General features: G+C 45.2%; 2 protein-coding genes across 6 annotated transcripts in view; one reads left to right on the forward strand and one right to left on the reverse strand.

Moving 5' to 3' along the window:
• Positions 1 to 16,285, forward strand: part of syne1a (spectrin repeat containing, nuclear envelope 1a) — a 121,869-nt gene extending 105,584 nt beyond the window's left edge. For all 5 annotated transcript variants that reach the window (XM_076755671.1, XM_076755669.1, XM_076755673.1 and 2 more), the window contains 20 exons: positions 1,044 to 1,199; positions 1,856 to 2,014; positions 2,219 to 2,385; positions 5,036 to 5,198; positions 5,880 to 6,067; positions 6,305 to 6,455; positions 7,021 to 7,203; positions 7,376 to 7,513; positions 7,664 to 7,855; positions 8,332 to 8,650; positions 9,197 to 9,265; positions 9,708 to 9,841; positions 9,928 to 10,054; positions 10,194 to 10,405; positions 11,150 to 11,356; positions 11,679 to 11,807; positions 11,920 to 12,183; positions 12,303 to 12,392; positions 13,059 to 13,117; positions 14,784 to 16,285. In XM_076755671.1, the coding sequence (XP_076611786.1) occupies positions 1,044 to 1,199; positions 1,856 to 2,014; positions 2,219 to 2,385; positions 5,036 to 5,198; positions 5,880 to 6,067; positions 6,305 to 6,455; positions 7,021 to 7,203; positions 7,376 to 7,513; positions 7,664 to 7,855; positions 8,332 to 8,650; positions 9,197 to 9,265; positions 9,708 to 9,841; positions 9,928 to 10,054; positions 10,194 to 10,405; positions 11,150 to 11,356; positions 11,679 to 11,807; positions 11,920 to 12,183; positions 12,303 to 12,392; positions 13,059 to 13,117; positions 14,784 to 15,072 (3,396 nt within the window). In that variant the 3' untranslated portion in view covers positions 15,073 to 16,285. The remainder of the gene's footprint in view (positions 1 to 1,043; positions 1,200 to 1,855; positions 2,015 to 2,218; positions 2,386 to 5,035; positions 5,199 to 5,879; positions 6,068 to 6,304; positions 6,456 to 7,020; positions 7,204 to 7,375; positions 7,514 to 7,663; positions 7,856 to 8,331; positions 8,651 to 9,196; positions 9,266 to 9,707; positions 9,842 to 9,927; positions 10,055 to 10,193; positions 10,406 to 11,149; positions 11,357 to 11,678; positions 11,808 to 11,919; positions 12,184 to 12,302; positions 12,393 to 13,058; positions 13,118 to 14,783) is intronic.
• esr1 (estrogen receptor 1) lies at positions 16,280 to 27,685 on the reverse strand. Its single transcript, XM_076755675.1, has 10 exons — positions 27,600 to 27,685; positions 26,469 to 26,894; positions 24,438 to 24,664; positions 23,634 to 23,750; positions 22,823 to 23,028; positions 22,497 to 22,650; positions 20,984 to 21,122; positions 19,861 to 19,994; positions 19,017 to 19,200; positions 16,280 to 18,080 (listed from the first exon to the last, which is right to left on the reverse strand). Exons 1-10 carry the CDS (start codon positions 27,608 to 27,610, stop codon positions 17,786 to 17,788), a joined length of 1,893 nt encoding a protein of 630 aa, XP_076611790.1. The 5' UTR covers positions 27,611 to 27,685; the 3' UTR covers positions 16,280 to 17,785.
• Between the last annotated feature and the right edge of the window lie 16 nt (positions 27,686 to 27,701).

The following is a 27,701-nucleotide window of genomic DNA, read 5'->3' on the forward strand; positions in this document are numbered from 1 at the left end:
GCGAGGACAAACAGATAAACAGACAGACTGGGAGCCAAAAGAGTTTATCTATCAGCTGCTGTCTCATTATTTGTCCTTGTTTGTTTGGTTTCCAGACTCTTGGTATATTGGTATATTTTATTGTCCTGCATGGGCATAGCATCTCAAGTCTTTATGTTCTTTATAAAAGATGATGCTTGTTATTTTGGTAGACTTACATATAATGTGATTTCTGTTTTCATTAAGAAAAAAAGCCTGTGTTCATAAAGAAATCTTCATGTGGCTGAGGCTGAAATACAGCGAGGGTGCTGCTGGGATGAGCAAACAGAGATGCTCTGATTTCCCTTGTTTGGTCTTGTGTGTAAATTCACACCATGATCATTTGCAGTTTGTGTGAGCTGCTGGACACCGTATGCAGTCGTGTTTCATGCATGGCACGTCCTCCTCAGGGAGGAGGGAGGTCTGTGAGAGTAGCATCAGCTGAGGAGAGAGGGGGTGGGGAGAGAGAGAAGGAGAGAGAGAGAGAGGTGGTGTGCGCATGAGAGAGGGAGAGCGAGCATCCCTGTTGGCAGTGGGGGTGTATTTATGTGTGTGTGTGTGTGTGTGTGTGTGTGCTTCCTTTTGTGGAGACATTCTCCGGGTCCACAAATGATTACATCGCAGCAAAACCGTCACAGTGACGGAGGAAGAGGAGATGCAAGGTTAGATGGATCTGGTACCTTATCCTGCCTTTAACCTTGAATGTAGCTGCTTTGTTTACACTGAGTGTAATGTGTTACTGTTATTTTTATGCTATTTTATGCTAAGACAGTTAATCTCTTTCATGTCTTGCTGTAATATTCGTTGTCAGTTTGCTTTTTCCTCGTCACTGTTTCTAAGGGTGCAGCAGCTGCAGTTGAGCTTCAGTAGTGCTGCTGTGATTTCCTGCTCTGTTTGACTGTGGCTGCTGGTTAGGAGGAGGAAAATCAGTCTTAACAAGCTCGCCTGAGTCTGTCTGTGCATTTATGAATGGATCGCCTCTCTGTGTGCTGTAAATCATCGCTTGTCATGTCATGTGGATGCAGGAGTTGGAGAGCAGTGTGGAAGGCTGGACAGATGACCTCACTTCCTTGTTCCTGCTAAGGGACTCCTTAGAGGGTGTGGTCAGTGCAGATGACATCACAGTCCTACAGGAACGCCTCCAGCTGCTCCAGTGCCAGTGGGAGGAGGTCTGCCACCAGGTACATTCACACAGTCCACATGACCATAAGTTTTTTTTCTTGTGTGTTTCAAAGTGCTTTCAGTGCTAATTGTGGTTTTGTTACACCCTGGAGTATCTCCTCACTTGGTGGATTTAGCTTACGCCCTCAGCATAACCCAGTTAGTTGACGCATTCAGAGGACATGAAAATGAAGTGGTAAGATAAAGAGAGACCTTATCTAAATTAATTATTACCTGTACACACTACATATTTTCACGCAGTACTTAATCACTGCTGAAGATAGACACTGTTAACAGCTGTGGTACATTTGACAGAATGAGACTTCAGCTGTGGCTAACTTTCCATACCCATGGCTAACACTTCAGGCCTCACACAACCAATAGTGTTACAGTGAGCTGTGTATTATTGTGGAGGGGTGTTTGAGGGGCAAGTTTGAGAGAAGATTAGAAGAATTAGCAGCACCAGACATTTTCTGGTTGCTGCATGTGTAGGTGTTTGCAATCAGGCCCTTTGAGTTTATCTTCCTCTTCTGCTATGGTCTTTCTCTGCTACTAAACCACCAAATTGTCACGTTTTTTTTATGTTTTGACTCTTTGTCATCATCCCTCTGCATTCCTTCTCCCTTTCACCTGTCGTCCCACAAATCCCCCTCCGTCCTCCCCTTTGTCCCCCCAGCTTTCCCTGCGCAGGCAGCAGGTGAGCGAGAAGTTAAATGAGTGGGCAGTGTTCAATGAGAAGAACAAGGAGCTGTGTGAGTGGCTCACGCAGATGGAGAGCAAGGTCTCTCAGAATGGAGACATCAGCATTGAAGAGATGATCGAAAAGCTGCGAAAGGTGATTTCAGCACGTAGTCTTACCAAAAAACATACCTGAAATGCACACGGATAAAAATTAATCAACACATCTGTGCATGCAGAAATGCACTCAGGACAGCCAAGGTCACAGTGTTCGGTTGTCCTTACTCGCATGGAGACACACATACACCATACACCACACTCAGACCACCCTGTGTTAACCTGCTTGGTGTCTCTCTCCCAGGACTACCAGGAGGAGATCAGTGTAGCTCAGGAGAACAAGCAGCAGCTGCAGGTTATGGGTGAGCGCCTGGCCAGGGCCAGCCAAGACAGCAAGGCGGCCGAGATCCAGCACAAACTCAGCAAAGTCAGCGAGCGCTGGCAACACCTGCTGGACCTCATCGCTGCCAGGTGAGTGCACAAAACTCTCAAGAACAGGTGGAGAGTGGTTTGATACTAGAGTTTGAGTGGGTTCTGTAAAGGCTAAGTCTATAATAGTACAGATAACATCAGCTGGGTGGATACAAGGACACAAGTAACCTTTAAAAAGTGTAAAAATGTGTGTAGTAGAACAACTAGAGATGAGTCCTCACAGTATCATTTTTAGATGAAAAGAGGGAGGAAACTTTGTCACCACGCATCCTCTTAATTACACACATCCCACTCTGCATCACTCCTCGCGGAGAAGGTTTTTATTAGTGAAGGCACGCCTTGGCCTCGATTCGTTACCATGGTATCCTTCCTGACACTCCAGCACACATGTTGGGGAATTCATTTTCCCACAATGCCGCTGAGGCATTTCCTGAGTTTCTTGCGGGTGTCGGCGGGGCCTCCGCTGAGTGGAGCAGAGAGAGAGGTCACATTCCTCACCTCTCCTCGACTCTCCTCTTTTGTCTCCATCTACCTTTTTGGCACTCTGGACACTTTGTCTTACCAGAGTTGGAACCAGTCCAGTTGAGCCCAAAATGCACTTTGAAGTGGGTGTAGAGTGGCCATGGCAGTCTTTCTTCATTTTTGTGTTGATTTAATATGAAACATGTGAAATATGAATTGAAAGTGACCTGACCCAAACTTTGACTCCAGCTCACCCTCCTGCCCCCCTCGGCTGTCTTCCGGCTGTTGCCCTCCGGGACTGCACTGGAAGAAAGCCACAGCGTCTGACCTCATACAGACAGCTGCGTTCTCTTTGTCTCTCATATCCGTCCTTTACTGAAAGCAACGGGAGAGGCAGTTTGTACGTAGCGGGCACTGAGCACAGAATATCTGAAGATGGAGTGTTTTCTTTAGATTGTTTTTTGTGGATTAATTGATCAACCAATTCTGGAGTTTTTACTTTCTGAGCAAACAAAGATCTGTTTCCTGCAAACATGTATTACTGGAAAGCTTTTCCTGTTGTTTTTCTTCTTGCATTGTCCATCAAAGTTTACTCACATGCATGGAGCCTCCAGTCTTTGTTTCCGTTCACGCTCCCTTTGTGTGTATGTGGTGTATGATACTCCGACACAGGCCAGCTCTGCAGCACATGCCTCTGACTGTAAGTCTGTTTTTAGAAACAGCAGCACTTGTCACTCTCTCACACACACACACAGAGACACACATATATACACTCAGGCCTGTTTGGGGTTCTCTTTTTTTAACCTTGGAGAGCAACAGTTGATAAGTCACAGTTGTGCCGCCCCACCACTACCTGCTCCCCTCCTGCTCAGGCAGAGTTTAGAGAAAGTCCCATGTGGAGCACGCAGACGAAAGAGAAGAGTGTTTGGATTGACACCATAACGCTTCCTGACGTTAACATTGTCTTTGGGATTTCCGCACCCCCATGGTTTTGGACTTAGGGACGGATGATATGGCAGGATGCCCGAGCGAGGAGGATCTGCCGGATTGCGACTGCGATGTCAACAGGCAGGACAAAACTTGAGAATTTATGTTAAAGCTGTTTTTTAAGATTGCACCGTGCAACGACAGTCTGCAGTTTTCTTCACACAAAGCTTATTTTTTCTTGCACTTTTTGGATAGATTATGTTGTGTTGTTAACCAGCTTTTGCTACAGCTGTGAGAGGAGTTGAATGATCCGTAATTAAGGGCACATTTTAGCTTTTAAGCAGTCTAGCTTCATGGGTAAGTGAGAAAATAAGAGTTGTTTTAATCAGTTTGGGTTTCCAGCACAGGGTGGAGAGTGCCACATAGGAAAGTACAATACAATTCAAGCAATGGCAGGAGTGTGGATGTCACTGTTAGCGTGATATAGTATCATTGTATGATTCCCATCAAAATTAACATGACTTTATGCAGTGCAGCTGTGCAGGTTTAGGAATTTGGGAATTATGAGAGGTGTGCAGCACATACTGCATTAGAGCTGCTACATGTGTCTATTGTTATCAGATTAAGCCATTTAATCTATTCATGTAATATTGAATGGCTGCCACCTTCATTCTTAATGGAGTCTGTGTTGAGACAGTGAGGCTTGCATTGCTCTGCAGGGTGGAGCATAGAAGCTGGCTCCACAAACTGTTGTAAGAGTTGGACGTTGGCTTACTTTAACATGTGTCACATATCATTGATTGCAGGGGTAAGGCTTCGGAAATGTCAGGCGTTTGCAGATCTGAAATGGTTCCCAGTTGCTGTGAAGGGTTAAGTGAGGATTCATCACTTCCCAGCAAAAATATCTGTGCTGGTCTGGAATGATACTCCTCATATCCACATTACTCTCCTGCTCTGTTTAGCTGAACATGGAATCCTATTTCTTATTTTGTGTCTGTAGTGCAGGTGCTACCAAAGAGTGCTTTCTGTGGGGTTTTTAATGCGCACATCAAATTCACAACCAGATGTGTTCAATATGTCTCTGGTGAATTTTCACACCTTTAACACTAGTATCACCTCTGATATCCTTCAATCAAAAAAAGTGATTTATGAGTTACATTTACAGCGTATTATTATGGTTTGTTGTTCTATTTACTGAGCAGGAATCTGTCAATAAATTCCTCCCTTACCACACTGCCTGCCTCAGTGTTTATAGCTGTCCAGTGTGTTGACTCCTTGTCCGACTCTGTTGTTCTACCAGGGTGAAGAAGTTGAGGGAGACCCTGGTGGCGGTGCAGCAGTTAGATAAAAACATGAGCAGCCTGCGCTCCTGGCTGGCTCACATCGAGACAGAGCTGTCCAGGCCCATCGTCTACGACACCTGCGACGACCAGGAGATTCAGAGAAAACTCAACCAGCAGCAGGCAAGTGGGACCACGTGCAAACAGACCTGGGCTACAGAAACGCAAAGCAGAGAATTTTATTTATGTGTTTACAGGATTTTGGGGAATGCAAATTAACCGACATGTTCTCTGTTAAGAGCAAAACAATGTTACAACATTTGACCAACATGTGGTAATAACGTCCTCTCTTACACACACTACCAGACGTATGCACACTCTGACCTTCACAGACACAAACAAGCACACGTACATTGTTATACTAAATAATAGCTGAACAATATGACTCAAACTGAGTTGGTGGAAATGAGTGACTCTGAACCACATGAGGAAATCACAGCATGACTCATGCATACATCTCTGGCTGTTTGTTTAAAACTGGCCTACAGTCAGTATCAGTATTCTTCCTGCTGCCAAGATGCCACTCTAAATGTGGACTGGATTCTGAGACCCCACTGACCTCCTTCCTCTGCACAGCTGCAGAGCTAGCCAACACGTTCATTTACTGTAGTTTAATAGACTGACTGCTATCCCCCTGTTCACTTTGCGAGAAATTTGATGAATTAATTTAAGGCATAGACGGAGCTTGCTGTCAGTCATAAATCATGAAGATGAACACATCAGGAGTAAAGCTGGGAAGGCGGGACAGGGTCGTACATACGACCTTGCTGCAAAAATCAAGTCATATTTTTGAATGATTTGTAGGAGCTGCAGAGGGACATAGAGAAACACAGCACTGGTGTGGCATCGGTGCTGAACCTCTGTGAAGTCCTGCTGCACGACTGCGACGCCTGCTCCACCGAGACAGAGTGCGACTCCATCCAGCAGGCCACCAGAGGGCTGGACAGACGCTGGAGGAACATCTGCGCCATGTCCATGGAGAGGAGACTCAAGTCAGTGCCTGTTGGATAAATTCAGTCTGCAATACTGAATTTAGTTGCATTTAATCATACATAGTTGGCCATCCAATGTTAGATAAATATATACAAATGCACTTGATGCCATCCAAATCCCATTACCCTCCACAGTACACTATAGTACTACTGATTATATTAGTACTAATCATACAATCATATGTTTATGTTTAAGTAAATGTACCCATGGCATTACTGAGAGATTTTTCTGTGCAGGATTGAGGAGACGTGGAGGTTGTGGCAGAAGTTTCTGGACGATTACTCCAGGTTTGAGGATTGGCTGAAGACCTCGGAAAGGACAGCAGCCCTGCCTAACTCCTCTGGAGTTCTGTATACTGTCGCTAAAGAGGAGCTTAAAAAGTTTGAGGTGTGTCTATTTCACTTTTATTATCAGAAGGTGGAGTAAATGACAGCTGCAGTTGCACTGTGTGTGCATGTATACATTATTGCATTAGTAGCAGAGTACGTACAGAACTGAGGAAAATAACCACAGAGCCAAATGCAATGCAAAATTAAGTTTGTTTCCATCAGAGCTAAATAAATCTCTAGATGGAGACTGCCGCTGCAGGGCAGAGGAAACAGAAAAAAAAAAGAGAAGAGTGTCATGTTGCTCAAACTCGTCTGCACTGGTCTGCTCAGCTGCTGCAGTCAATCACTGTGCACGTGCACATTCCTGCTAGCTGACTGTCTGGCCTCGGCCCCTGGGATCTGCACTGTTTGTGCCTGATTGGAAAGTTCAATTTCGATAAACATAGATTGACTTTAACATGTAATGATCACTTATTAATTAGTGTTTTCTTTGTCACTGTAGAACAAAAAATAGGCTTACAGATCAATTCTATTTTTGCATGCACATAAAAAAGTAATCATGAAGTAATTGCAGGAAAGTACGTCCTACTCAGAGCTTTAATCTGCGTGTGTTTTTGTCACAGGCCTTCCAGCGTCAGGTGCAGGAGTGCCTGACCCAGCTGGAGCTCATCAACAAACAGTACCGTCGTCTGGCCCGGGAGAACCGCACCGACTCCTCCTGCCGGCTCAGAGAAATGGTGCATGATGGGAACAGGCGATGGGATAACCTGCAGAAGAGGGTGGCCGCCATCCTTCGCAGACTCAAGGTAACAAACCTTAAATTGTTGCCTCAGTGACTGAGGTTTGCAAGAATTAGTTATGCAACTGAAGCGATTTGGGTCTAACAGCTGATTTCCTTTCCTTTCCTTTAGTTCTGACAGATTCTTAATATATTAAGTCCATATCCAGTTCTATAATTGTCTATGTCTGTTCATTCAGCACTTCATCAGCCAGAGAGAGGAGTTTGAGACGGCACGAGACAGCATCCTGGTGTGGCTGACAGAGATGGACCTCCAGCTGACCAACATAGAGCACTTCTCTGAGTGTGACGTTCAGGCCAAGATAAAACAGCTCAAGGTAAGACAGACGGGATGTTTGAGTGTTGGTTCTTAGATCACACAACAGCTGAGATGTAAGACTCTGTGTGTTAGTACAAACCATCTGTTAATATTATTTTCGGATGCAGTTCTCCTTTTCTCTGACCCCTTCTATGCGTGTGTTTCTCAGGCATTCCAGCAGGAAATCTATTTGAACACGGGGAAGATTGAGGTAGTGTTCAGACAGGGTGAAGCTCTGATTGAGAAGAGTGAACCTCTGGACGCAGCTGTCATCGAGGAAGAGCTGGAGGAGCTGCAGAGATACTGCCAGGAGGTCTTCGGACGAGTCGACAGATACTACAAGAAACTCACACGACTGCCTGTGAGTACAGATGCACAGACGACACATGGTAGCACGCAGAAATGTCATCTAAGAACACAGAAAGTAAATAAGAGATATTTATTCTTGATGCTTGCAAAGACTGAAGGGAATCTGGTCTCCTGCTAATCGAGTCTCCTGTGCAGAGACTCGATGTTGTGACAGTTGACTCAGTGAACTCAAAGTGGTCTGTAAACACACATATCAACATTTACGCTGCAGCTGTCCTCCTTCACCACCTGTGACATGGTGAAAACATGTGTCCAACATAGTTTCACGCTGACAGCTGCTGGGGAGCACAATACACACTTGTGTTTAATATGCACAGACACGCACTCACCTCCCAATACCTCACAAACTGCACTCTCGTACTTTGAACTTCTGTAACCTTCACAGCGTCTGGCCCTTAAATTTCTTTGTGTTATTTTGCATTATTCTGTCTTTCCTTCTAATAAAATTTTTGTGTCCTTGCCTCCCAGCTGGCCGATGATGAGCTCGATGGTTCAGACAGAGAGCTGGACATTGAGGAAGGTGGAGACCTCACCGAGCTGCAGTGGGGCGACTCCTCTCTGCCCCGAGCATCCAGCCGTCCAGCCTCCGGTACGACCACCCTCATCCGGGCAGACCGCTCAGGACGCGACACTCCGGCAAGCGTGGACTCCATCCCGTTAGAGTGGGACCACGACTACGACCTGAGCAGAGGTTTGGAGAGCCCGGGAGGACGAGGCCACAGGGAGAGGAGCAGAGGGCAAGAGGAGGAGGATGAGTATCTGAGGACGGCTGCCACGGTGCTGTCAGGTCAGTCCAGCTTTACTACTTGACTTTATAATGGATGACATTATCGGGATTTGCTAATTGCTTGTGGATGTAGCCATAAAATGTTTTTTAGCATTATTTTTCTCTATAAGTGGAACCAGATTAAAATTTTTTCCCCCAGGTCACTTCCATGGTTATTATGAGGGAATTACAGACAAATAAAAGAAAGTGTTACCAGTGTCTTTGATCAGATTTGATCAAATTCAGACTGATCAGTCATCAGTCACAAATATGAATGTGTTGTTAACATTATGCCAACAACAGTCATTTGATTATTTGTATTTTTTTTAACTATTATAATGAAATGAATATTTAGGTTTAACAGAACTCACTGGGTAGAAAAGGTTCTGGAGGTTTTAGTGGTGACAAAATATTAATAAATCATTGTTCTGTCTCAAGTGTGAAAAACAACATGACACTCAATCTACCACGATCAATCACAGATAATAAAACAACAAATTATGACACAAACATGTAACAATCATGCCCACGTTATAAGTAGTGTATGTTGTATCTCTTTCTTCCCAGATGTAGTTATCCCAGAGAGCCCAGAGGCCTATATAAAACTGACTGAGAACACATTGAAATCGTCCGCTGGTAGGAAACTGCAGCCCTCTGGTGTCAAAGCATGAGATAGCAGAGCATGCCTCAAACTAAAACACTCTTCTTTTAACTGAATTTTACTACCACACAAGGAAGCATCATTCAGGCTGCATGACCCACCATCCAGAGAAATCTTTGTATATGAAAAATACAAAGATGGCATCACTGCATGATGATGTCCAGACCACTAAATGCTAATCTCAACCATTGCATTTTTATTTACCTGTTGGTTTTTTGTCATTTATTTCAAAGCTAATATCATTGTTAAAAACTGACCTGTGTTTCTTTTCTGCCTTGACTTGCCGTTATTTTGCATTTCAGACTAATGCATGCCATCACAACATCAGTCTGTACCAACAGCATGCTGATGAAAACCTTTGTCTTTGAAACCTTCACCCTTAAAGTTGGTCTTGACACTGTTGTGGCCTCTGTGCAGGTGAGCCAGGCCAGCTGGAGGCCAGTCTCAGACAGCTGGATCAGGCTCTGGATGCAGGGAGATACCACCTCCAGCAGAGAGAGGCCACTGTCAACAGCTCCAGCCCCGACGTCGACTCCACATACATGGGCTACGTGAGTCATGAATTATTTTGTTTTAAAGAGAACGAACATTTTTAAAAGTGCTATTTAAATACATGTAACTCATATTATCCCTCCAGATGCGTCTAATGGGAGAGTGTCGAGGCAGTATAGACGCAGTGAAGAGAGCAGAGGGGGAGCTGACTGAAGATGAGGACGACTTGCCAGGACTCACCAACCCCACCAGCACAGACACTCAAGGAAAGGGTCAGTTACACACACACACACACACACACACACACACACACACACACATATATCATCTTCAGAGGCTACAGACAGATGACCTCCTCCTGTAAATGCTGTGAGTGTGCTGCATTAGACTGATCTGGTTGTTTCCCTCCAGGTGTGATTGAGCGCTGGGAGCTGATCCAGGCTCAGTCCCTGAGTGAGAAGCACAGGCACAAGCAGAACCTGCAGCAGTGGCAGCAGCTGATCTCAGATCTGCAGACCATGAGGGCCTGGCTGGGCCAGTCTGAGGCTGAACTCAGCCAGCTACGAGGGCTCAATCTCAGCACTGACATACACACCATTCAACAGAGAATCAAGAAGCTCAAGGTCAGTTTTTCTGCATGTCTGTGTCAGTTTCTGTGTCAGAAATGAAAAAAACATTCTCAAAACACCCTAAGGTGAGGGATCTACCACCTCAATGCCATAAACAATGAGTTAAAGGTGAATCCCTTAATATAAAGTGTTCCCAATAATTGCTTTCACGTATACTTTCATTTGTAGGCCATAATAATTTCCTTTCTTTGATGCCATTATGAACTGATGATTTGGTTTCTCGCATTGGGAAATTGCAACCATCAGTTTTGATGCGTCAGTTTTTCATCATCTTTGGCTCGTGCAGGTTTTTTCCCCCTGTGCGCGTCCAGGAACAGTAAGCTTTCAGGAACTGCACATGAGGTGCAGTTTGTCTGCAGTAATTTGATCCCAGTGGCCTTGTTTATAATGTACTTCTTCACATACAGGGTGCTGACAGTTATGTCCTTAACACTCACCCTCACACACACACATTTTGATACCTAGTGCGGCTGTTTCTGCCTGTACAGCATTAGGCAAGATCTCACTATTCTATAAATACACCTCTCTGAAGCCTAATAACGTACATCAAATGTGTCCCAGCCACCTCAACATAATCCTGCTGCACTCTTGTGTGTTGGCACCTCATATATTCTCAGCTTCCTCGTAGTAGCCACACATATTCTGGCCTCGTTCACCGTTCAGCATCATTATAAATAACCTCTTACCCCACATGTAGATGCTGTATTGAGTACTCTCCTCCTTGCCTCGTCCCTTCAGGAGCTGCTGAAGGGGATGGATGCCCACAAGTCACAAGTCTTGTCCATCAATCTGAGCAGCGCGGACTTCCTCCAATCAGAGCCCGACTCTGAGGAGGCGTGGGAGTTGCGGGACGGGCTGAAAGAGATGAACGCACGCTGGGATCGGCTCGGCACCTCGCTGGAGGACTGGAGGGAAGAGCTCCAGAGGGCGCTGATGCAGTGCCAGGTGCTGAAAAATATCACACACACACCAGGAATGTGTCAAAATGAGTCTCAGTTGCACCAATTTTTGTACATCATAAGAAAAATAGACTTTCCGTGTATGTATGTCAGACATGATTTATAAAGAATCAATAGAATTCTGCAGCTAAGCATGTTTTACAAATCAAAATATATGTTTCCTCAATGAATCCTGAATCAAACGACAATTAGACCAAATTAAGAACTGGAACAGAAAGGATGGAAGAGATAAGTAGCACATTAAAAACAGCCCGGTGTCCAAAACTGGTCCACGTACCCAGAGTCAATGATGCCCTCGTTCTCCTCAGGAGTTCCACGAGATGAGCCACGGGCTGCTGCTGTGGCTGGAGAACATCGACCGCAGGAGGAACGAGGTGGTGCCCATCCCTCCTGAGCTGGACCACCAAACACTACGAGCTCATCACAAAACACTGACGGTATGTCTCTAACACGAGGTTTGTGTGGTGTGGGTTGTTTTTTTTTTTTTGTCTCCACTGTTACAGCTTTAATATTCATCACTTTTATGTAAATTATTTTATCTTCCTGCAGCAAATCAAGCGTGAGCTGCTGGACTCGCAGCACAAGGTGTCGTCTCTGCAGGAGCTGTCGGCTCAGCTGCTCGTCAACGCCAAACCTCAGACTCTGCTGCTGCAGTCGCAGGCCTCGGAGCAGATCCGGGCTCAGGGCAGCGAGTGTCTGGAGGCCCAGGAGAAAGTGCACGTGATCCTGAACCGGCTGAGGCTGCTCCTGAGAGAGGTCAGCTCAGACCTGGAGGGCTTGGAGAAGAGACTGGGGGTCATGGACACACGGCAGGTCAGAAAATGCTGAATGTTGAGTCACTTTATTTTGAAATAACAAACCCTGGCTCTGCATTGGCAACAGTTTCTGTTAGATTCGAATATCATAGTGACTGCTGCTCTTTTATTTTTCAGGATTGCTTACCGTTGCCTGTTGGCAGATCAGAAATCAGTCAATCGGCTGGTCCTGCGTCAGAGGTCACCGTCCAAAGTCGCAAACGATTGGTAATGTTTTCCCTCTTAATGTCCAGCAGGGGGGGCTAGCCTCTCTGCTCAGTAAAGACAGCTGAATAACCCCATAGCCAACCTCCCCCTAGTCCCTAAGTAGACATCTCATATATTTCCACTGGACCACACCTTTATTTTTTATTGTGAAGACAAATGTTTTCCCCTGTTCAACTGCTCTGCTAACATGTACATGTAAAGATCTGTTGCTGCCCCCCCACCACCCCTCCCTTTTTTGAGATGTTTTTTGCTGCCCACCATGTTGATCTGCCAAAAACTTACAAGAAAACCTGGCTTTTCGTTTCACATGACAAAACTGTTCGGTAACGTCTTAGTTTGTATCTCATTTAAAGTTAAAAAAATGTAAAAAAAAGAAATTCATTTTTCCTGTTTAACGACGATCCTAACAGCTGTGAACCACATTTAACTTTGTCTGTTTAACTTTAGTTTTCAGGATTTATTCTTGAGAAGCCAGATTTCTTGGTTCTGAAAGTCAATCACCGTCATTGATTATGTTGCTGCTCTTTGGTTGTTGATGATTCCTTCTCTAGCGATGTTATGGCTCTTTATTTGTTTTTTCTCTCATCGGAGGCTTTGTCTTTATTTGCCCTTGACTGAAACATTGTTTTCTTTCTTTTACCCCTCCCTGCTCATTACGTGGCACAGCCCCGAGGCAAAAGTAGTCAGGCCCACCCAGGACCCCCTGAGAGCGGCCCACGCCACAGGTACCTCTCTCCTGGACTCTAGAAACACGGGACGATGATGGAACCGAAGCTGCGCCCGACTAGAACCTTGATTTTTCATTAGTTCAACCCACGAGAAAATCAGCCAGTCACAATCTGCCATGTTTTACTCATTGTAAAAAAAAAATCTGGGTTTCTAAGATCCATTAGATGTTTAGCCTCTTCAGTTGATTGGCTTTAAGGCTTTAACCCTGCGTTCCATGATCGTCCCTTACTCCAGAGACCGTGTTACCAGCTCTTAAACGAGCGGGGAACCGCCTCCACCAGGCCGCTCCCTTTCTCCTTTAAATGTTTTCACTCTGCTTCTCTTTGCCCTGCTGCTTTGTGAATGGCACCATGAAATACTGCCTTGTCATACTTTTTGCTTCTCCTTTCTCAGAGTGACTGTAGCCCCCTCCTCGCTCACTAGATGGCATTATGTGAATCCCAGTGACCCCTCAGCCCTCTTAGCTGTTTTTCTTTCTCCTGTTTCCTTCCTGTTTCATTGTCCTCATAGTTGAAAGCAGGATATGATGCAATGACTCCTGCGGATTCTTTCCTGCTACCTTAACTCCCACTTTCTTTCCTATGTTTCTTTTCCAGACCTCTTTACTCACCCTCCTCTGACTCTTGTCATTTCTGATTTAACTCTCATTCAATGCCAACAATAACACACAGGCCTGGTGAAGACCCTTAAGCTAGTCTTGCCATGTGTTGTAGCACTAGCGGGCTGTGGGAACTGAAATCCAGCAGAGCAGGAGGGAGCTGGCCGGCCTTAAAAACGAGCCACGTCCAGTTTATAAACACACACAGGATGTGCAAATGTTGCTCACAGCAGCCGTATCGTAGCATGAGCCTGGCCGGGGGAGTGTCAGCGTCTCTGACCCTCCTTCAGCCTCCGTGAGGATGAGTCGCAGCGAGAACATGCTGTTCCTCCCCTTGAGTCTTGGCTCTGACAGTGGAAATCTCCACAGAGGCATTTGGTGTTTCTCCCGCAACTGTTTGGAATTGACATTGAACTCTCACACACTCTGCACTGAAGCCAGAGAGCCCCCACCCCTCAGTGAGACAGACAGGCACATTCTCCGCGAATGCTTGCGATTCTTTTTTGTGTGCGTGTTTTGTGCCTCGTGTGTGAATGCAGGTCTACTGTACATGTGACTCTCTGTTGGATCTGGGTCGACAGTATTTGCTTCATTTCGTGTACTTTTTGCTTTCCTTCCTGTTGAGTTGTTGTGGAGTATTCTTTCTTTTGCCAGGCATGGGTGAAACAGTATTTGCAAACATGTTTGTTCCAACCTACTTAATACCTGATCACAGTGAGAAATGCTCATCAGAGAGGGTGATGTTTTCAAATGTCTTGTCCAGGCCACACTTCAAAACACAAAGATATTTTATTTACAATTAGATAAAACACAAAAAACAGCAATTCTGACATTAAATGTTTCTGATGAACTAAAAATAGTCTTAGCTTGATCATCATGCATTTCTTATTGAAGCCCATGATGTTGGAGCGTCTTTCACTCTGTAGACAAGCAAACATTTAACACACACACACACACACAAAAAGAGGTATCAAAAAGGTGACAACACAGCAGTGATTTGCAAATACCAGTGAGCTCAGGTCTGTTCTCTGCTGCGTCTCACTTGTGTCTGTGTCTTCCTGCAGCCGGGGCAGATCACCAGGCGCCGCTGGCTGCGTTTCCTCCCGTTCTGACCTTCCGGATGGCATCTCCTCATCAACCTCCTCCTCCTCCTCTTCCTCTTCAAAGGGCCAGTCCTTCCTGCTGCGGGTTCTCAGGGCTGCGCTCCCCGTCCAGCTGCTCCTCCTGCTCCTCATCGGCCTGGCCTGCCTGGTGCCCATGACAGAGGAGGACTACAGCTGCCACCACGCCAACAACTTCGCCCGCTCCTTCCATCCCATGCTGCATTACACCAACGGACCTCCGCCCATATGAGAAGCAGCTGAATATCTACCCACTGCTTTGCCAAGGACTCCACTGACTCCTGTGAATGTTTCCTCTTCACCCCGTGCCCTAAAGCAACAGACTCCTCCCCTGCTGGGGCGCTTCATGCATGATGAAGTGATTCAGAGGTGATATGAAGACTTCTCTCACTAACATTGCACACCCACCTCAACCCTTTAAACCCACTCTCCAGAGTACACGGACCTTCACCTGGAGACCCACCCCTCCCCCTATCCAAATATTTCATGTTGTTTTAACTTAAATGTGTATATTATTTTTTAAGGTTTCTGAAGAAACCTGTGAAATCAATGAAAACAAAGCACTATTTATATACTGTATGTTGGGAGCCAAAGTCGACCGTGCTTTTTGTCCATGATATCCAGTGCTGCTACTATTTATTTAGTGTTCAATCAGTTAATAGATTGTTAGTATTGATGAAGCTGAAGCGCCACCTTGAGTGTGCGATATTGTACCTGAAAAATGTACAGTAGACTTGCAGTCTGAGTAGCAATCATTCACGATGAAGAGTTCCTTTCCAAAAGACGCATTTGAAGAATAAAACGACTGAAAGGCACAAACTCTGAAGGTGAGACGCAGCTTAACGTCTTAAGCTCGACTCGTTCCGGATGAACCAGCTTGAATTTGGAAATGAAGTCTTCATATGATGTTAAAGCTAAAATCTGAACCTATAGCACTGACATGAGCACTGTCGAAGGTACTGCACTGAAGCCGTCCAGCCAAGATGGCCGACTTCTTCCCCCCCGAGAGCCAAGGCTTGTATTCCTGTTTTTAATTTTCAGTGTTTAATCAACTTGGGGCAAATAGAGAAGAAAAGACGTTAGCTCTCTTGTTAAAAAAAAATCTTCACCTGATTTGTATATTATTGTTGAAATGCCTTTGAATACGGGCAGTTATTTTTTTATCTCTTCTGTTTGAGCATGCACTTGAAAGTCCCCTGCTTTTAAGAAAGCCAAACAATCACTGGTAGTGTTTTAGTAGACGGCTGTGACATGAAATAGTGTGCTTTGTAATAACTGCGATAATTATTCTGCCGTGATGAGACATCAGAATCACTGCGTTGTTAAAACAGAATCTGTAAAAAATGATGAAATATGAAAATGGTTATTTATGTATGTACAGTTTGCTAATGCCGACTTCATGAAGAATACTCTTTGCAAATAATAAAACATGAAGTATTTACTTACTGTGTATTCTTTCACTTGATTTTGTGATGGAAACACGGTGATGGACAGTCTTTTCCCAAATAATGCTTTTATTCTTATGCACAGTAAGCAACTGACAGGTTTGACTGGACTTGCACCTCAAGTGGCTAAATCCAATTTTGGGATCCTGTATGGAGGCTGTCCACACGTAACTGCATCTTTTTCTTTGATTAGATTCAACATAATTGCCCATATTTTATACAAATCGGTCAACTTTTGGCCATTTTGTCAACATATTAAATGCTCGTGTTTATGCTGGCAGGACCAAGCAGAACAGCGGCCAAAGTCATTTCAATTAATTGACACATATAAATCTGTAGTCTGCAAAATATGTGATACACAATATCATTAAACAAGGAAAACGTGGCTTTAATTTGTCCTCTGATCACAGAGGCCTGAAGTTTAAATCTCCACCGAAGACATGAAGGCACGAATGCTCTGACACTAATACTTCGCAGCGTAGACAAAGACAATCGCGTGGGTGGATATAATCACGATAATTAGGTTTTCGGAGGTGTGTAATTCAAGCCAAACTCAACATGTCATGACAGCATGAGCAGTAAGCAGCTGTTGCTTTTGACATGGTTGAAATTTAAAACAACAAGACAAAGATCTACGCATCAAATCAACTTGCTCAAAGTTCATTGTCACACACACATATTTAAGACTTTAAGACAAATTCAGAAAAAAACAAAAAAAAACTGGTGCACCCAAGCACAAAGAGCGACCCTGACGACACACAAAAAGCTGCAGATGCAGGGTGAAATTACCCGACAATAAAGCTCGTCTTCCTTCATTACATAATCAGTGCTTTCGGATTTGATTGTGCAATTTTTAGTGGTTCAAAATTCACCAGATACTTCATCCTCACCCAGTGCTCGTTTCAGAATTTCACCACGCAAATAATTTTCCTCCAAATGCATCAAGTTAAAAATGGTGCGCGCGCATAGGACACCTGACGTTTAGTCCCTAACGATGTTGGGATTTTAAGACGAAATAAATTACACATTCACTGTAACCAGCTTTATCGTATCTAATCATCCTTAATACGTAAAAGTAAAAATAACGCTCAATAGCCCGTTAAACCCAAGAGGAAGTGCACTTTGGTCGAAGCGAATGCGGAGAAAAATTAGCTGCTCGTCATTTCAAATCACCGTAGCGAACAGAAGTGCCACAATATGACCTCACACCTGGAGATGATAAGCCGTGCTGTAAAGCTGTTAGAGACGGACTCAAAATCACAGATATTATGAAAGGCAGCGTAGAAGATTAACTGCATTGGAGCTCACATTGTAGTGAATTGGAGTAGTGCAAAAGAAAAATGTCTCCCTAACCAGCTATGACTATAAAATCACATCATTTATAAATAATTATCTCATGAAATGAATTAAAATACAACCTTTATCACTCATCATCCATAAGGATGACTTTTGACCTTCACATGCTGTTTGTTGTGCTCTGTCTCGTGGACGTGGGTGCAGTCAGAGGGACCCACCGTACTGCAGGACACCTGGACCCGTGGGGGCTCTGCTCGGGCTCTCGTGGCTGCCTCGCTGTCCTGAGCTGGAACCAGCTGAGGAGGAGCCTCTGCCGCCGCCGCCGCCGCCGCCGCTTCTGGTGGTGAAGGCATGCTGCTCGCTGTCATCCTGGGACCAGGACTCAGCTGGTCTGTCTGGGCGGTGGACGCGGTGAGCGTCCAGCATCTCCAGCAGCAGGTCGTACAGAGGCACTTTGTTCTTGCACTTCATGCTGTAGAGATGCTCCATGCCTTTGTTGCTGCAGGCAGCGTAAACAAAAGGGAGATGAGGAACTAGAGCGAGTTCAGTTAACGCTCTCTACATCCCCGCCAGCCCTCTTCAATTTTACGATTTCATGTTAATGCCTTCAGGTTAACACACCGTCAAAGTCTCTTGTCCTCGAGCTTGTGTTATGATTTTATTCACATTTTGAATTTCTCTGCTTTTTTTTTGCCCTGCAGTTGCTTTGTCTTCTTAATTCACTGTTCGGGTTTTTATTTACTGCTCTCTTTGGAGAATGGTTTCGCAAAACACATTAAATTTAATAAGGCTGGTGTTTTTCTGTAGTTTTGGTTTACCGTGCACCAATCAAATGTGAGTCTGAGAAAATTAAAAAAAGGCTTCACAAACATATGGTTCATTGTTTAAAAAGACAGCTGGGCACTATAGTTTCTAACAAGCATTACACCAACTCCAACCCAGTAAAGGCACTACTGTCTGCAGCAGAGTAATATGCATTCGGTTCCTCAGCAAGCATCCATCGCAGGAAGATGTGTAGGGTTTAATCAACATGAATTACACTGCCCATGATTTGGTGGTTTTTGGACAACTAATCTATATCAGGCTTTGGATGCACAGACAATACTTAGACTTACATAGATGGTATTTAAGGCTTTATCCTTCAAGCACTGGTTCAACACTTTTCACTAGATAAATTGTTGTATTGTGGTTTATTGTACGATCCAACCATAAGTGAACTGAATTTAGGTAAAGAGCCTGGAGATGAGACAAAGCTTGTGCCTGCCTATGATGATTCACGTCCATCTAACCTGAAATTAGACAATTACATTTCTAAAAAAACAGAGGCCAAACCCTTTGAAAGCATTTATCTGTTAAGCTTCCACTTCACAGACTCGCTGCGCATTACAGAAGCACAACTCGGAGAAAAATGAGACCTTTTCCAATTTAATTTCACCTCATGTGCCTGATGTGGGAGAGCAGGAGGAGCAGCTGCGCCTGCCGCCGCGACTGCTGCTGAGGCGAGCATCCCGATTGGCTGATGTGATGTATGAGAGCGTCGGTGATGGTGTCCAGCATGGTCTGCACTGCCGCGCCGTCGTGGAGGTGCTCCATCGTGCCGGTGCAGAAAGAGAAGGCACCTGGTGGAGGAAAACCGTAATGGAGCTAAAGAGATAAAAGTCACTCAGCCTGCAGCAGAATCAAGCTGGGAAAAAAAAAACAAAAAACACAAAAACAAGCTTCTCTTACAGACTTTTTTTAAAAACTTCTACATAAGATATCGGAGTCAAACATGCATAAGACCACATGCAGTTTTGCCCACACAGCAATCAAAAGTTCATCCGGCTCCAGCAGCTGTGCCAGTCATCCCTCTGGTCCTTCAGTCCGCCCAGCTCCCCGTATAGAATATCTCCGGGACAAACACAGCCCTCTGCGCTGTCTCACGTTGTCATGGGAACAGTTATCAGGCATATTGACGGTGCAGACCTTTCCAGAACACTCTGTTCGCCTAATGTGCCTGAGTGGCGTTCAGAGCTACACCTCTGTGGGTGTAGTTTGACAATATTCAATATTTACTCCGGGGAGCAGAAAGTGAAACCTGCGACAAAGCGGTGTGCGTGCCACTAAACCACGAGGAACTCAAGAACTAAAGAGTTTATGTTCTCATGAGAAGAAGCGGCTCTGCTTTCCAGGGTCGGTGTTTCCAGGGATCAGCTTCCCTGAAAACGTTTCACAAGAAGGTGACTTAAACTGTTAACACACCCACACACACACACACTCTCTCATGCGTGTTGCCTCACCAGAGTTGAGCAAGATGATCGCTTTGAGGCAGACAAATTCCTCAGGTCTGAGTTTGAGCATGCGGAAGCGGGAAGTGGTGGCCAGCAGCATGTCAAAGATCTCAGCCATGCCTTCGACACAGTCGCCTTCGTTCCTGGAGATATAAATGCAATTTCAATGCATAATATGAAAGTCAGTGCATTTGAGTCCAAGTTGTGAGCTGCAGCGCACCGTCAGATGAAAGAAGAGCATGGAGCTATCCACAGAGTGGCCAGATAAACAGCTAATGGACTCAACGGCTGCACCGCTCCATTTGTCTGCACTGTTGAAAAGTGATGGTAAGATGGATGATGTCCAGCGGCTGGAGTGCAAGATAAACTTTGAAACACTGAGCCAAGGGAATTTGTCAACCCTGACCCACAGCGTTTTAGTCATCACGTCCAATTGGTGAGGACACTCACACAGGGACCAGGTTTTAGAGATAATACTCCCTAATACACTTCTGAATCAAATGGGAACATCACGCACATCAGAGGGTAAAAGCTCCGTCTGTCTGCATGTCTCCCTCTTCCCGCTCTCTGTCTCCATCTCTCTCTCTTTCTCTCAGAGCAGCTGATACTGCGGTTTGATGAGCTTGTTTACTTTGAACACGGGAGGAAGTGGAGGGAACAGGCTGTGCCTGCAAAGCAGAAAACAGCGATGTCTCATGTCTCCCTGCATCTCTATTTTCTCGCCCTCTCCGCCGGTCATTTAGCTCCCTCTCCTCCGCCTCCTTCCCCGTCATCTCTCCCTCCACCGTTCTTCTTTTTCCATCATTCCTTGCATCGAGGGTTTGATTAAATCTCTGCCCTGGTTGCCAGCTCAGCGCGGTAATGATGGGGGGGTGTTTCAGGTTGGGGAGAGGCTGCTCTCCTCTCCGTGGGGAACATGTAATTAGTCTTTCACTCTCTGACGGCCGCGTTGGGATGGCACAATGGCTGGCAAGGTGTGAAATGGATAATCTACAATGCTGATGTATCACTCTTAAGATCTGTGTGAGAGTGAGAGGAAGGTGGAGAAATGGGAAGAAAAGCAAGGACAGAGAGATGAAAAAGTCTAGAGAGGTGGATGTTCCACAGAAGTCAGGCAGGTATTCCTCGCTACCTGTCCAGTATGAGGTCCTGTGCGAAGATGAGTTTGCCGGGGCAGTGGATGGACCGCCAGATGAGCCCGATCATCAGCACCTCCAGCCATGAGCTCTCCAGCAGCTGCACCTGGTCGTGGAGGGACAGCTGCAGGAAACCTAGAAGGAAACAAACACCTTGTTGCAGCAGATTTCCACTTTTTTTTATTTATTTTTTTTGTTTGTTTTAGCTCTCAAATAAATGTCACTAAAAGCTGTTATTTGTTTTATCCTGATCACAGCAATTAATGGAATCCAGACACTGAGTACCTGGAGAGGTGGGTGTTAGGTGCAGCGTGGTGAGAAATATTAACGCCCCCAGAGTTAAATGTTTGTGCACCTTCAGTCCCACTCATGAAAACAAAAATATGCATGTCCTTATTTTCTGGTAGGGAACGGCTACTTTAACGAACCCATCTGCAGTCTCTCTGCTCTCATAAGAGGCCTCATCCCTGGCACTCAGCTGTCTCAATTCATATGTAATTACAGCCAATTCCTTCCCATTGTCCCCTTCTGTACCATGCTCAGGACCCCTCGCAATTAAAACCATGTGCCTTTGGGCTTTTAGTGACGCACGAGGTTGTAATACCTCAAAATAAGGATTTACTCATTAGAGAGCATGTCATGTGTGTGCGTGTGTGTGCATGCATGCAAAAGGGTGATGTGTCCTATGCTGCATTTAGGCTCTACGGGGTGCCAGCAGATTGGCCAAACACTCCTCTCAAAGGTGATGACTGTAATTTCCATCACTGTAATGGCTCTGCACTTTGTGTGTGCGCGCACTATAAATGTCTCCCGTCACCTTGCTGATGCCTCAGCAGTCAAACAGACAACGATCGAGGGCCACGACCGCTGTCACACAGTCCACCTCTACATCTGAATGTTTGAGGAAGACGCTGTCTCTGAGCATTTGTAGATATGTCCTGCTTTGAACGAGACATGCGACGGATGTCACGGTGCTCCAGCTGGCCTGACTCACATGTTTTGCACCTGCCCACTCCAGTGTCTCTCAATATCTATCCAAAGCTCCAGACGTAAACTATGCGTGGGAATCCTACTATCTTCTAATCTTAAGCATCTTCTGGACAGTGTGTGCAGTGAAGACTTTGATTGACTTTTTTTTTGTATGTTTTCAGTAACTCCATCACTGTATCTTTAAATGGGCTCGTGCATCTGGAACGTGGGAGGTCTTGAAGAAGTGGGACAAAGAGGTCTGTCTGTTTATGGGTTTCAGTTCAAAGCAGTCGATGCTCTTTCACAACTTTGGCCAGAATAGTTAGATTATTTTGGACTAATGATAAAACAACAAAACAAAACAACTGTACTGTACTCACTCCCTACAGACATAAAATCACAGAAATGCTGAAGAAAGTCTCAACAGAGTCTGGACCATTCCAGTTAGAAGCAGGATTTTGGTCCAAAACAACATAAAAGCCAAAACTTTACATTGAAAAACATGTCACTTAAAGGCTGCCTTGTCACATTAAGGAGTACCTGGAAGCTTTTTGGCCCAGGCGATCATGTGGACCAGCTCCTTATCGGCCATGCTGGTGAGCAGGGTCATCATGGTGACCTCGGTGTAGGGTCGGCTCAGCTTCTGGCGGGAGCACAGCATTGGGGGCTCGGCACCCAGCAGCAGCAGGATAACCTGGGGAAGCAGCGGACACACAGTTTGACCATGAAAATATAAGCTGTTGATTAATTCTAAGTGACTGTACAGAAACCAGAAGCCACACTGCCACCAAATCTGGAACATTCAGGCCCTGGAGGATGAGTCCTCTTTCTTCACTCAGATCCAAATTTCCTCCTGACGTACACACCTGGTCAGGAGGCATGCCAATCACCGATGACTTTCCTCCCCCACCACCAGCACTGCTGCTGCTGCTGCTGCTGCTGCTGCTGTGTTTCCTCCTGTCCTGAGGGGGCGCTGTCCTGTGCTCCAGGTCCTTAGAGACCTTCACTCTGTCGCTGGGGCCGATCCGTCGTTTGTCACGCCGCAAAACCCGCCCACGGTCCTTGCACACACCTTGAGCACACAGCAGGGGGTTTAATGCAAGACAGCCTGCAGTTACACCGACAAAAGCCACAAACATGCATGCACACAATCACACGCACACAATCTCTCTCTCTCTCACACACACAAAGACACACACACACACGTCAGGCTCCTTCCCAACTCGCACATAACCTCATAACTACAAAGTCCAGCAGTGCAGATTGAATGGATGTCTGTGTGATTCAAGAAGTATGAAAACAAAAATGTGGGTGTGTGTTAATCAACGGTTGTCCTCCTTAAGAGGAAATCACTTCAAGGCCACGCTGCAGTTAGCCTCAAGCTTATCTGCATCCACCAGAGCTCTCACATTAGTGCCAGGCCTCTCAGCAACAAGCCGTGATTGATAGATGCCAATTAGTTTGGAAAGCTGTTCAGAAGAGGGCAGTGAAATCTGATCATTTTGCTGACACTGAAATAATACGCAGAAAAAAAAAACTGAGCTAAAAGAAGAATCCTGGAAAGCTTCTTAAACAATATAAACATAAAAGAAACTAAACGGTAATAATAAACCAACAGAACATTATATGAAATAAAACATTTTAGAGACGGAGATGTCTGCTGGTGTTCCTACCAACCTCCCTTCATCATGCCCACTTCGTAACACTTCCTCAGACGGCATGCCTGGCAGCTCTTCCTCCGATTCCTGTCAATAGTACACTGATTGGTTGCCGGGCACATATAGTCATTGTGACCTGAAATGGAAGAAAATCTATTACTTCGAGCCCCCCACTCCAGCGTTCAGCTCAGATTTAGGTTATTCAGCAGCCGGTAACAGTCTATTCCCATTTTTAATGGATCTGAGATGGAGAAAATTAAAACGTGGCATCTTGCTTGTCACTGCTTTGGAGACTATTGGTTTCTTTATGAGCTGCATCACTTATCAATGTGCTGAAGCATCGTATGACAAACTTGACTAAGGCACTGACTGTTGAAGCTTTAATGTGCACACAGAGGCAGCTGTACATGGAGGTTAAAACTAACTACACTAACACAGTGAAAACAAACTGAATTCCTCTCCCTTGAGCTCAAATCTGTCTGCTTCACAATGTCACAGTTTAGCCAAGTATTTCCCCTTTATCGACACGCAGTTTGACGTATTTCTCTCTGACACCGTGAGCCCAGGAAGCAGCTGGCACAGTAAATCACCATCCTGGAACATCCCAACTTTCATTTTCTCTGCTGTGGATGTTCTTTAGAGTCTCAGATGTTCCGGATTAAACCACACTAAATTTTCTTTTGTTCGGTGACAGAAAGCCAAGAAAAGGAGCTTCATTTCTGTCTGTATTTCCAATCATTTGTTGGAATGAAATTCAAACACCAAACTCTAACAGAGTTACATCCGCTGGCCTCAATCGGATAAAAGCCGACAGGTGACCTACCCTGGATGCTCCTCTTGAAGAAGGCCTTGCAGCCCTCACAGGACCACACTCCGTAGTGGTACCCAGAGGCGTAGTCACTGCACACGGCACAGAAACGCATGTCTTTGGCCTTCTCGAAGCCCCCGGCCCCGGCTCCGGGCCCCGACTCCCCCACGCCGTACGAGTCGTCGCTGGCGCCACACTGGTCCTCTCTGGAAGCCAGCTGCTGACTGGACGGGACACTGGACCTGCCACAGATTTCAGCTCAGTCAAAACATCTCACGTATGATCAGGCACAATAAACTGTAAAGCAGATTAAATCATCTAAATAGCTTCCCTGCTATAAAATACATCTGAGTGACTCTAACATTTACCACACAGACTGAGTTGTGACAGTGAGTACTTGTTTCCACCTGAGTCAGGAAACAATCTGTATGTGTATGTTGCCCACATCAGGCCGAGGGGAACCTGGGCCGGCAGCAAACAAGCTGTGTGTAAAACAAAGAGGCAGAAGACTGCAGCATTTAGTCTGCTTTGATCACTCTGACTCATTTTCCACAGTTCAACATGTTAATCTTACCCTCCAACACATCAGTATTAACTTCAACGTCCTTTGACTCCACTGTCACACACTCATTAGTCTTATTCACATATCTTATCAACTCAATAACACACACACACACACACACACACATGCAGGAACTAGTTAAGCAGAAGTGAAATACACGCATCTGCACTTCATGCACAGTCAGATCAGCTCACTGTACACAATAAACCTCTCTGTAGTTCACATTAGCATTTCCATTGCACTGTGTATGTTAGCCGCAGGTCCGCTAGCCTAGCATGGAAGTGTCTGTCTAAACATCACCACTTGGACGTTTTACTGCAAAGCCACTCAACGCTTAACATTACACGTTACACCACTCTCACATCACCCTGTTCGCCCTTAAACTGGAGCACGTGCGTGTGTTTTGGAGGAAGGTGAACCCACCTGTATGTGAAACAAAGAGGCAGAAAACTTTTGCTTGCATTCATCTCAACTGCAGAGTCTCATCTATAGCGTTTGCCTCATAGCGGGGTTTGGGCTCCTCCTAAGCGCTACGCCTCTAGTGGCCAGTTTGAGTATTACACTAACACGGTAACAATACAGTACAACGAAAGTGGCATTTAAATCACTGTTTAAGACAATAAAAATGTAAAAATATACATTGGACGGTCTATTTATAAACACATCTAACTTATTATTTTAGTGATGAACTATATCATAGTCCCACAATGAACTGTACTATAGTCTCAATGACTTTTTAATGTCTTTTATGCCATTTCTAATTCCTGTAAATGCATTTTTAATCCTTTACACTCATGTGATATTGTCTGATTTTTTGTTTTAACCCTTTACATGTACCTCTGTTGTTCTTACATATTGTACCTTTCTCAAGGCCCTTGACAAAGTCCTTAATCTCTGGAATTAGAAACCAGGGCAAACCTTGATCCTTTCTACAGAGATAGTGCAGATGTTTTGTATAAAGCAAGAGATTAAAAAAAACCCAACATGGTTATATAATTATGTTTTGTTTACGACTGCATTGTGAGAACTGAACAGAATGCCAGTGCTAAAATACATGAGGGAAAGAAATTAAATCTAGTAATGTGGCAATACTTTCCCCTACAACCAAGCATTAGGAAACACCAGATCAGTGGAGAAAATACAGAAGAATTAGGAAATATACAAATGAATTATTATGACTGAGATAAAAAACAAAACAAAACAGAGAATTTATTTCTTCATGGATATTATTCTTTAACTTTACACCCAAATCATGACGGAGTGGGCAAAAGAACCAAAGTGGAGAAACTAATCTGACGGGTCTACTGATGTTGAAACTGCGCTGCTCCTATCAGTTAAATAATCAGTAGAGGACAAACAAAGTGATTCATACGTTTTGATGGAGAGTCCATAAAAGATACGTTTTTGTTTTTTTTTTTCAAGCACACAGCACACTTTTCTCCACTCTGCTGATCTGTTGATGAAGAAATATTAGATTCTCTCACCTGTAGATGGTTGTCGAGGTGGTTTCCAGATAGTGGTGGCTGGGCGGGTGCATAAAGGGGCTGAGCCGGGGGCTGGAGGGCACAAACACAAGAGGACTGGTAGGCCCACTGCCCAGAGACTGAAGGCTGCCATCTGAGGGTGGTCCGTGGGTGTCCAGAGAAGCAGAGTAGTAGCCAGGGGTGGAGTGGCTATAAAGAGGAGTCGGGGCAGGGGTGGGGGCAGCGTAGTCGTAAGTCCCTTCCAGGAAGTCCACAGTGGCTACCCCTCCAGACCCCCGGCTCTCTTCGGGGTACATGTCGCTGAGGGGGGCACGCAGTGGAGGCGAGGGACGTTGCGGGGAGAGGGTCTCCAGCTCTGAGAAGGCCGGGCTGATCCTGGGTCTGACTACTGGTCCGCAAGGCTGTCTGCTCTGCGCCGGGCTCTGCCTGAGCAACATCACAGCACAACAGCACTGATATGCAACATGATTTAGACTTGCTCTCCCGTTTGCTGGGAGGGGGAGTGGAGATGAGTGCTGCTCTCCCTCTCCCTTTACCCTTTCCTCACTCTCTCGCTGTCTCTCTTTGCCTTTTTTCCAATAAAGCCTGTCAGGCAACTTGAATGGTCCATTATTCTTTACCCTATCTGCCTAAAGCTTCCGCTCATCAAGCTCCACAAAAAACAACAACAACAACAACAACACCTTAAAGGTTTTATTTTTATTTTTCTAATTTCCTCCAAAACGTCTCTACTGATGTGTAGGAGCAGGGGAGGCCTGGCAGGATAGAGAAAGACGAGGATGGACAGATAAATTGTGATTCCCAAACAACTTTCCTGTACTGTCGGTCACACCTTTCTAAAATGTTCCCTTCCCCCTGCACAATTTCTTACACTGAAAAAGCGTCTTTGGTTGCAGCTGGTATCCAGAGAAAAAAAACAACCAAACTAAAATCAAGCTCTTTCATCTAGTTGATACTCAGCACACTACCAGCATGACGTATGACCGGTCTATTTCTAGCAAGATTATTGAATACACCTGTGACTCCACAGTAAATCAAATCACTGTGGAAATGAGATGCATTAGGACAATGATTTTAAACAACAGGAGCTTAAAAAAAAAAAGCCAAAATCTACCAGGATACACTACTCACCTCTTACACATGAATCATCCTCATGTCTGCTGTGCGGCGCTGGCGACCGTTTGAGTCTTCTCTCTCCCTCTCTGCTTGCCTCTCTCATCTCTCCGACTCTGA

The sequence above is a fragment of the Chaetodon auriga genome, chromosome 18 (assembly GCF_051107435.1).
Source record: "Chaetodon auriga isolate fChaAug3 chromosome 18, fChaAug3.hap1, whole genome shotgun sequence".
In the NCBI taxonomy this organism is placed as follows: domain Eukaryota; kingdom Metazoa; phylum Chordata; class Actinopteri; order Chaetodontiformes; family Chaetodontidae; genus Chaetodon; species Chaetodon auriga.

What these genes read in the sequence shown, in the direction of transcription:
- esr1 (XM_076755675.1), bottom strand. An exon ending in TTGGCATGCCTCCTGACCAG is followed by an intron (nt 22,651 to 22,822) that starts GTGTGTACGTCA and finishes CTGCTTCCCCAG; the next exon opens with GTTATCCTGCTGCTGCTGGG. An exon ending in GATCATCTTGCTCAACTCTG is followed by an intron (nt 19,201 to 19,860) that starts GTGAGGCAACAC and finishes TTCCTCCACCAG; the next exon opens with GTGCCTTCTCTTTCTGCACC.